This window comes from Daphnia magna, unplaced genomic scaffold, assembly GCF_020631705.1.
Source record: "Daphnia magna isolate NIES unplaced genomic scaffold, ASM2063170v1.1 Dm_contigs340, whole genome shotgun sequence".
NCBI classification, from domain to species: Eukaryota; Metazoa; Arthropoda; class Branchiopoda; order Diplostraca; family Daphniidae; genus Daphnia; species Daphnia magna.
Window position 1 is genome coordinate 54,354 of NW_025533255.1, and position 11,050 is coordinate 65,403.

Consider the following 11,050-nt stretch of genomic DNA (forward strand, 5'->3'; position numbering starts at 1 on the left):
ACTATTGAATATAATTTATATGTAATACACTGTTATACCATGAGTTTTTACTTCTATATGTAAACTGCATGGAATATACTTGTATTCAATGTGAATACACTGTTATACCATGAGTTTTTACTTCTATATGTAAACTGCATGGAATATACTTGTATTCAATGTGAATACACTGTTATACCATGAGTTTTTACTTCTATATGTAAACTGCATGGAATATACTTGTATTCAATGTGAATACACTGTTATACCATGAGTTTTTCCTTCTATATGTAAACTGCATGGAATATACTTGTATTCAATGTGAATACACTGTTATACCATGAGTTTTTACTTCTATATGTAAACTGCATGGAATATACTTGTATTCAATGTGAATACACTGTTATACCATGAGTTTTTACTTCTATATGTAAACTGCATGGAATATACTTGTATTCAATGTGAATACACTGTTATACCATGAGTTTTTACTTTCTATATGTAAACTGCATGGAATATACTTGTATTCAATGTGAATACACTGTTATACCATGAGTTTTTACTTCTATATGTAAACAGCATCAAATATACTTGTATTCAATGTGAATACACTTATATACCATGAGTTTTTACTTCTATATGTAAACAGCATCAAATATACTTGTATTCAATGTGAATACACTGTTATACCATGAGTTTTTACTTCTATATGTAAACTGCATGGAATATACTTGTATTCAATGTGAATACACTGTTATACCATGAGTTTTTACTTCTATATGTAAACTGCATGGAATATACTTGTATTCAATGTGAATACACTGTTATACCATGAGTTTTTACTTCTATATGTAAACTGCATGGAATATACTTGTATTCAATGTGAATATTTACCTGGTTTTTTTTAATGCATGGAATACACTTGTTTATACTATACCATGAGTTTTTATTCTTATATGTAAACTGCATGGAATATACTTGTATTCAATGTGAATACACTGTTATACCATGAGTTTTTACTTCTATATGTAAACTGCATGGAATATACTTGTATTCAATGTGAATACACTGTTATACCATGAGTTTTTACTTCTATATGTAAACTGCATGGAATATACTTGTATTCAATGTGAATACACTGTTATACCATGAGTTTTTACTTCTATATGTAAACAGCATCAAATATACTTGTATTCAATGTGAATACACTGTTATACCATGAGTTTTTAGTTCTATATGTAAACTGCATGGAATATACTTGTATTCAATGTGAATACACTGTTATACCATGAGTTTTTACTTCTATATGTAAACTGCATGGAATATACTTGTATTCAATGTGAATACACTGTTATACCATGAGTTTTTACTTCTATATGTAAACTGCATGGAATATACTTGTATTCAATGTGAATACACTGTTATACCATGAGTTTTTACTTCTATATGTAAACTGCATGGAATATACTTGTATTCAATGTGAATACACTGTTATACCATGAGTTTTTACTTCTATATGTAAACTGCATGGAATATACTTGTATTCAATGTGAATACACTGTTATACCATGAGTTTTTACTTATATATGTAAACTGCATGGAATATACTTGTATTCAATGTGAATACACTGTTATACCATGAGTTTTTACTTCTATATGTAAACTGCATGGAATATACTTGTATTCAATGTGAATACACTGTTATACCATGAGTTTTTACTTCTATATGTAAACAGCATCGAATATACTTGTATTCAATGTGAATACACTGTTATACCATGAGTTTTTACTTCTATATGTAAACAGCATCAAATATACTTGTATTCAATGTGAATACACTGTTATACCATGAGTTTTTACTTCTATATGTAAACTGCATGGAATATACTTGTATTCAATGTGAATACACTGTTATACCATGAGTTTTTACTTCTATATGTAAACTGCATGGAATATACTTGTATTCAATGTGAATACACTGTTATACCATGAGTTTTTACTTCTATATGTAAACTGCATGGAATATACTTGTATTCAATGTGAATACACTGTTATACCATGAGTTTTTACTTCTATATGTAAACTGCATGGAATATACTTGTATTCAATGTGAATACACTGTTATACCATGAGTTTTTACTTCTATATGTAAACAGCATCAAATATACTTGTATTCAATGTGAATACACTGTTATACCATGAGTTTTTACTTCTATATGTAAACTGCATGGAATATACTTGTATTCAATGTGAATACACTGTTATACCATGAGTTTTTACTTCTATATGTAAACAGCATCAAATATACTTGTATTCAATGTGAATACACTGTTATACCATGAGTTTTTAGTTCTATATGTAAACTGCATGGAATATACTTGTATTCAATGTGAATACACTGTTATACCATGAGTTTTTACTTCTATATGTAAACTGCATGGAATATACTTGTATTCAATGTAAATACACTGTTATACCATGAGTTTTTACTTCTATATGTAAACTGCATGGAATATACTTGTATTCAATGTGAATACACTGTTATACCATGAGTTTTTACTTCTATATGTAAACTGCATGGAATATACTTGTATTTGTGAATAACTTTATACAGGTTTTTCTTTTAAACTGCATGGAATATACTTGTATTCAATGTGAATACACTGTTATACCATGAGTTTTTTTACTTTATATGTAAACTGCATGGAATATACTTGTATTCAATGTGAATACACTGTTATACCATGAGTTTTTACTTCTATATGTAAACTGCATGGAATATTTATATTCAATGTAAATACACTGTTATACCATGAGTTTTTATTTCTATATGTAAACTGCATGGAATATACTTGTATTCAATGTGAATACACTGTTATACCATGAGTTTTTACTTCTATATGTAAACTGCATGGAATATACTTGTATTCAATGTGAATACACTGTTATACCATGAGTTTTTACTTCTATATGTAAACAGCATCAAATATACTTGTATTCAATGTGAATACACTGTTATACCATGAGTTTTTACTTCTATATGTAAACAGCATCAAATATACTTGTATTCAATGTGAATACACTGTTATACCATGAGTTTTTACTTCTATATGTAAACAGCATCAAATATACTTGTATTCAATGTGAATACACTGTTATACCATGAGTTTTTACTTCTATATGTAAACTGCATGGAATATACTTGTATTCAATGTGAATACACTGTTATACCATGAGTTTTTACTTCTATATGTAAACTGCATGGAATATACTTGTATTCAATGTGAATACACTGTTATACCATGAGTTTTTATTTCTATATGTAAACTGCATCAAATATACTTGTATTCAATGTGAATACACTGTTATACCATGAGTTTTTACTTCTATATGTAAACTGCATGGAATATACTTGTATTCAATGTGAATACACTGTTATACCATGAGTTTTTACTTCTATATGTAAACTGCATGGAATATACTTGTATTCAATGTGAATACACTGTTATACCATGAGTTTTTACTTCTATATGTAAACTGCATGGAATATACTTGTATTCAATGTGAATACACTGTTATACCATGAGTTTTTACTTCTATATGTAAACTGCATGGAATATACTTATTTCTTACTTTTTTTTTTGTAAACTGCATGGAATATACTTGTATTCAATGTGAATACACTGTTATACCATGAGTTTTTACTTCTATATGTAAACTGCATGGAATATACTTGTATTCAATGTGAATACACTGTTGTATGTAAATCCGTTCGATATTAACTGATGTGTTGACCTTGTGTATTGAGCTCTTCCTCCAGCAAGAACTAAAGTGGTGGGCGTATCCCCTATGCTACCTCAGACCTTTTTTAGCTCTAGTCAGAAGCAAGATGTCGGACTCTAGCTCTAAGTCCGACTCTACTAGTTCGAGCTCTTCAAGCTCTAGTTCAGATTCAAGTTCAAGTTCTAAATCGAAGAAATTTAAAGTTAGTAGGGAGACCATCAAGAGTGTTTCCAACTGGGTGGTCACGGGCATCGACGAGAAAGAGGTGAAGAAGGACCGAGAGACCTTCAAACCCAAGTTGGCAAGGAAATCAGAATTACTCACAAATCCTGAGATGGATGAGTCCTTTTATTATCGTTTGAAGACGATAAAGAACTCCAGAGCATCGAAGTCAAACATCGATCCAATTGAGAAAATTTACCGAAGTCAAACCTTTAAAATTCTTGATCTTGCTAAACCGTTGCTTTATTTACATAGCCGTGCTAATTTGAAGAAAAAGTCGAGATCAGACGCCAAGGCAATCAAGATCGCACTGAGACTCTGGGCCACGCTATTAAACGACGTCACCAGAGCACGTCGACGCAACATTTTGACCCAGATTTATCCCGGATTCACCAGTTTGCTGGATAACAAGAAGATTCTCCCAGCTGACGGCGGGGAGCATCTGTTTGGCCCAAAATTCATCGGTGAGCTGGTAGACCAGATGAAGACAATGAATACCATGGATATTCAAGCAGGTGATAAGAGTGGGGTGGTTCCAGTTACGCCACTTCAGAGACCAGCCAGGGCATCCACTTCAGCAGCGGCATATGGTGGTAGCTCGCAGTCTAACAACAATCGGTATGTCAACCTTCTTGCTTTTCCTGGTGCCTTCGGTGGTCGAGTGTCCCTATTTGTATCAGCTTGGGAACATCTCTCAAAAGACCCGTGGGTCTTAGGGACGGTGACGCAAGGGTTAAGATTAGAGTTTACTTCTGTCCCTACCCAGTCAAGCATCCCATCAGTTATGGTGATTAAAGGGGGTCATACAGCCCTATGTGACCAAGAAGTAGCCAGTCTGCTAGAGAAAGGAGCCATCACGGAAGTAAAATCTGAAGTGGGGGAGTACATTAGTAATTTATTTGTTATTCCGAAGAAAACACCGGGGAAATTTCGTCCAATTATTAATTTGAAAAGGCTTAACCAACACGTTGTTCACAACCATTTTAAGATGGAGGGGGTCAACACACTTAAAGATACAATTAGAGAAGGGGACTGGTTGGCAAAACTCGACCTAAAAGACGCCTACTTTACAATCCCGATTTTTCACGGTCATCGTAAATTTCTCCGCTTTCGATGGGGGCGTTTTTTGTACGAGTATGTCTCCATGCCCTTTGGTCTATGTTCGGCTCCGTGGGCTTTTACCAAACTACTTAGGGTAGTGGTTGCCTTTCTGCGCCGTAAAGGAATCCGCTTGGTGATCTATTTGGACGATCTGTTGTTGATCGGGGCATCGCCAATAGCTGCCAAGGAAGCAGTGCAGCTCACCAAGTCCCTATTGGAATCGCTAGGATTTATAATATGCTCAGAAAAATCTATCCAAGTTCCCTCGCAATCCATGGAATATTTAGGGTTGATCATCAATACAGTTTCCATGACCTTTCACCTGACGGAAAAGAAAGTAGGAGATATCAAACGGCTGTGTGTTAAGATGCAAGAAGAAGGAATTGCCACACTGCGTGACATCGCCAAGGTTTTAGGCAACCTTAATTGGGCGACGTCATCCGTCAACTACGCTCAGGCCCACCTACGGGATCTTCAGGCGCTTTACATAACGGAGACGAAGAAGATGGAAGACAGTTTACAAAGACGTGTAAAGATTACGCCCGGAGCATCAGAAGACCTGCTTTGGTGGTCTACTAAGGCAGATTTTGTTAGCGGTCGCTCTATGATAGAGACAGCTCCTTCTCTTGGTCTTTCATCAGACGCATCTCTTACAGGGTGGGGAGCAGTATGTGAAGACGTGAGCACAGGGGGCCCGTGGACAGTAAAGGAGTGCGGTAGTCATATTAATGTGTTGGAATTACTTGCCGCCCTACGAGCCTTACAATGTTTTACGGCCCAAAGACACGGTATCACTGTAGAGATCTTAGTAGACAACACCTCAGCAGTAAGTTATATTAACAAGAAGGGTGGGTCACGTTCAAGAGACTTATGTTCAATCTCCTTGGAGATAAACAAATGGTGTGAAGAAAGGAACCTGAATTTACATGCAGTTTACCTCCCTGGCTCGGCCAATTTTCGGGCAGACATAGAATCGAGGAGACCCTTGGCGTCAGGAGATTGGAGATTGTCCAGCCAAGCATTTCAAAAAATCCAAAAGATATGGCACCTGAGAGTGGACCTCTTTGCGAGCACATGGAATGCCCAGCTACCTGTCTTTGTGAGTTGGTTCCCTCAGCCAGGAGCTTCAAGGGTAGACGCATTCTCACTTTGCTGGAAGGATCTCCAAGGGTATTGTTTTCCCCCATTCAAGCTGATTCCGAAATGCCTGACCAAGCTGATACGGGATCAAGCAGAGGTTGTCATGGTGACACCGTATTGGCCAAGCCAGGCCTGGTTTCCGGACATGATGGAGATGTCCGTCGATGTGCCGCGTCTCTTGCCTCACAATCAAGCGATGCTAACATCTCCACGAGGCCACAACCACCCGCTCACCCAAGACGGCTCGATACGCCTGATCGCCTGGAGACTGTCCGGAATTGCCTCGAAGCCCAAGGCATTCCGGGAGATGTTGTCGAATTATTGTTGGGGGCATCCAGGCAAAATACACACTCTACATACCAGTCCGCCTGGAACGACTGGCGTAGTTGGTGCCTTGAACGGGATGTTGATCCCTTGTCTCCTGGCCTAAACAACGTCTTAAATTACCTCACGAAGACCTTTAATTCCGGCAAGAGTTACAGCACGTTGAACGTGTCACGCTCCATGCTGTCGTCAACCCTGAGCCTAAGTCGCGGCGGAGACTCATCAGGCACAAGTATCGGGAAACAACCTTTGGTCGTTCAACTGCTTCGGGGGATGTATAACAAGAGACCTCCAACACCCAAATACAACCATACATGGGACCCGAGTGTAGTTCTGTCTCATTTCGAGCTGACGGCAATGGCTGATTTTTCCCTAATCCAACTCTCTAGGAAGGTAGTAACGCTCCTCGCCCTCACTACCATGCTGTGCTGCTCTGATATAGCATCCGTTCAATCGCATTCTCTGGATATATCGGATTCTAAAGCCGTGTTCACGCTCGGCCGACCAAGGAAGAGCCAGCGCACGGGGGCGCTGCATCAAATTTTCGTTAACGTTTGGCCTCAGAACCCTAATTTATGCCCAGTCAGGGCATTGGAGTATTACGCAGTAAAGACCGCCCCACTACGCTCTCCATCAAATGCGGATTACCTATTCATCGGTACCACGAAGCCACACAAACCGGTTAGTAGCTCCACTATTGGTCGCTGGATCAAAGAGCAGTTGAGACAAGCAGGAATAGACACTTCCGTATTTGCGGCACACTCGACAAGAGGAGCTGCAGGCTCTAAAGCGGCGGCGGCAGGGATTCCGATCCAGTCCATATTAAACCAGGGTCACTGGGCGCGAGAATCCACCTTCGCTAAGTTTTACAAACGGGACGCCAAGGACATAAACTTGGTTGAGACAGCGGTCCTCAATAATATGGGCAACGACGAATTGTCATCGTGAGCCTTCAGTAATTCGGTCGCAATGATATGCTAGATTCCCAGTCTAATGCTGTGAAGACACATCAGTTAATATCGAACGGATTTACATACAATTGTAAATTGTTCGAGCGAGCATGGCTCGCGATGAACAATTGAGATTGTTTGTAAATTAAGAGTGACGATATTAACTGGGTTTAATTCCCTCCCGCCCTCCTAAAATCCTTTGTAAATATTCTACTGATAAAGTATATATTTATATTCTTTTAGATACAGCGGATACAACAGCAGCAACCATGGCGGAAACTACAACAACTATCGCAGTGGAAATAACAATTATAACAACCGTGGTGGCAATAGAGGCTTCAATGGCAACCGCGTCAACCAGAACGGCAGAAAACTGTAAAAAAAAAAAAAAAATATCCATCTTTTGTTTACCTCAATGTTACCAAAAAAAAAAAAAAAAAAAAAAAAAGGTCTGAGGTAGCATAGGGGATACGCCCACCACTTTAGTTCTTGCTGGAGGAAGAGCTCAATACACAAGGTCAACACATCAGTTAATATCGTCACTCTTAATTTACAAACAATCTCAATTGTTCATCGCGAGCCATGCTCGCTCGAACAATTTACAATTATACCAGGAGTTTTTACTTCTATATGTAAACAGCATCAAATATACTTGTATTCAATGTGAATACACTGTTATACCACGAGTTTTTACTTCTATATGTAAACAGCATCAAATATACTTGTATTCAATGTGAATACACTTTTATACCATGAGTTTTTACTTCTATATGTAAACAGCATCAAATATACTTGTATTCAATGTGAATACACTGTTATACCATGAGTTTTTACTTCTATATGTAAACTGCATGGAATATACTTGTATTCAATGTGAATACACTGTTATACCATGAGTTTTTACTTCTATATGTAAACTGCATGGAATATACTTGTATTCAATGTGAATACACTGTTATACCATGAGTTTTTACTTCTATATGTAAACAGCATCAAATATACTTGTATTCAATGTGAATACACTGTTATACGATGAGTTTTTACTTCTATATAAAAACTGCATGGAATATACTTGTATTCAATGTGAATACACTGAAATACCATGAGTTTTTACTTCTATATGTAAACTGCATGGAATATACGCGTATTCAATGTGAATACACTGTTCCCTTATGAAAACGCCCCTATGATAAATCATTGAGTAGTTACTGATTTTCCAATGATTTATTTGTCAATGATTTTTCAACGGCAAATTGGGACATGGTATTGTTTTGACTTTCATTGACTAATTCTTTGATTAAACTATGATATGTTTGAATGATTTTAGTGATTTTATCTTGACTTCGCTTTGACTTTTAATTGATTTATTAACGATAATTTTTTGGGATTAGGATTAGGATTAGTATTTTAAATTGATATTCGATAGATAATTTAGTGATATTTCATAGGATTTTCAAAAGACTCTTGAAAGACTCCTTTATGATCTTGTACTGATATTTGGTAAGATTTTTAGGTAACGGTTAAATGATTTTATAATGACTTTAAACTGCTATTTCATTGATATTTCTTATGACTCTAAAATGACTTTTGAATGACTATAAATATGATTATAAATGACTTTCTAATGACGTTATTAGGATATTTAATTGATAGTTTAATGGATTCCAAATGATTATCGATTGACAGACATATGACGTTTAATTGATTTGTATTTGTATTTTTAATGACATTTTGATATTCGTTTGATTACGATATTTAACATACAAATATTTCAGTTATTCGGTTTCAGCATCCGTTGATTTCTCCAATGCGCTGGCCTTCCGCTTCAGATCTCGAACTTTATACCCAAGGGTGTTTAAGATGTTTTTCCGCTCAGACTCCGGAAAGCGGGCCATGACAAATTCTAAAATAGGGATAGTGCCCAGCACTCTTTTATACACAAAAAAAAAAAAAAAGAAAAAAACAACGAATTTAGATTGCATACCGCATATATCGTCTACTTTGTCTTCGTCCAATTTCGGGTCGTCTTTGGATAGTTGTTGATTCCCTCCTTTCACAACCGATTTTGCCAATACTTCACTAGGGAAGCAAAAGGTAAGGCAAGCTCTTGCGAGTAGTGAGGACTTGTATTTGCTTTTCAGTTCCCTTACTTGTTTTGGGTTCAGATTAAGCTTCGCCTGAAAAACATGATAAATAATTTAACTACCGTATACTGGGGCTACTTTACACAACAAATGCCAATTTTTCGCAGTTTTTTTACCATAAATCCTGTACTGATCTAGTAAAACTAAAGCGGAAAAAAGCGTTTATAGAAAAAGAGATGACGAATTCACCTGCATTTGTCCCATCTCGATATCTGTTGTAGGAGGGCTGATACAAGCATATGAAAATGGGTGTGTAAAGTTACCCCGCATGGGGCTACTTTACAATGCATTCCTTATGGGAATTGAGAGAAAAAATCAAAGTTGTTCAATAAATCGCTAACAGGTAGGAATTTTCCAACAAATTTTTTACAATAGCTACTTTTACACGCCAGTATTCTTCTCATGAAAAAAAATCCGTAAAATACTGAGTTGATGCGACCACAAAAAATTAAAAACATAAAAGTTTATGGTTTTTACGGGGAAAAAAATTCGCAACTAAAAAACGCCGTTAGGGATTTCAGATTGTTTTGGTATTTGTGTTGCCTACCATATGACTAATGCATTGGTAAAAAAATTTCTGATTATTTCTGATAACTTCTGTTACGATCTATACAAAACACGCCGACCTATGCACGAAACATACCCGTTCCTTTAGTGTAAAGTAGCCCCGAAAACGTGGAAAACCCGGGGGCTACTTTACACACGTAGTTTTCCAGTCACTTACAAACGTTACACCCAATTTTTTTCACACACTGTTATTAAAATGATGTTTTCAAATGAATGCAAAAAAAAAAAAAATGGAAATATGTACATTTCGTAGAAAACAACCGGCAACTTACTTTTAACAAATTTGGGTGACGTTTTCCCGATGAAACTGTTGACAGAAAATCTACTCTTTACCCTGCGTCTATGAGGTTTTTGCACACGTTATGACAAACTAGAACCTCTGCTGAGTAAAACGACCCCTTTTCCCGTTAGTTTGCAGTACTCGGGAAAAAATTGCACGCAAAAACAGTTTTTTCCCCTGTGTGTGTAAAGTAGCCCCGCATGTGTAAAGTAGCCCCATTCGACGGTACTGGGATTAAATATAAATAATAAAAAACTCACCACTGTAGAAATCACTTCGTCCTTCCATTCCGCAATAGGCTCAGCGGCTTTGTTTGCTTTAGAAGATCTTGCGGTTTCTTCGATCTTTTCCGGTAAGGCTATAATGATAAAAATTAAAAGATATGAAGCATTGTGTGGGGAAATAAATATTGACGTTTCGTTACTTGTTTGCAAGAATAAGTTCAATTTAATTAATTTGGCAATCTCGACATCCTTTGCTTCCAGCTCAGCCTTTGTTGTTTGTTTGTAGTTTTCAAATTGTGTCTTTGTTTCTTGTAATTCCTTTTTTATTTCTTCTTA

The 11,050-nt window shown here is 36.5% G+C and overlaps 2 protein-coding genes across 2 annotated transcripts; one reads left to right on the forward strand and one right to left on the reverse strand.

Moving 5' to 3' along the window:
* The first annotated feature begins 4,033 nt into the window (after nt 1–4,033).
* LOC116933448 (uncharacterized ENTR1 family protein) lies at nt 4,034–8,117 on the forward strand. The gene is made up of 2 exons (XM_032941219.2): nt 4,034–4,602; nt 7,743–8,117. Exons 1-2 carry the CDS (start codon nt 4,097–4,099, stop codon nt 7,876–7,878), a joined length of 642 nt encoding a protein of 213 aa, XP_032797110.2. The 5' UTR covers nt 4,034–4,096; the 3' UTR covers nt 7,879–8,117.
* A 1,089-nt stretch (nt 8,118–9,206) lies between these two features.
* On the reverse strand, nt 9,207–11,046 carry LOC116916312 (myb-like protein X; the record flags this gene model as incomplete). The annotated part of the gene is given in 4 exon segments (XM_045167857.1): nt 9,207–9,402; nt 9,484–9,676; nt 10,751–10,848; nt 10,915–11,046. Coding segments are annotated over 4 exon segments (551 nt in total), but the record flags the coding sequence as incomplete, so codon positions are not given.
* Between the last annotated feature and the right edge of the window lie 4 nt (nt 11,047–11,050).

Bases quoted from the DNA above. Each gene is read 5' to 3' on its own strand.
- LOC116933448 (XM_032941219.2), top strand. From the start codon at position 4,097: ATGGATGAGTCCTTTTATTATCGTTTGAAGACGATAAAGAACTCCAGA. The intron at 4,603-7,742 runs GTATGTCAACCT...ATATTCTTTTAG, and splicing joins TCGCAGTCTAACAACAATCG to ATACAGCGGATACAACAGCA.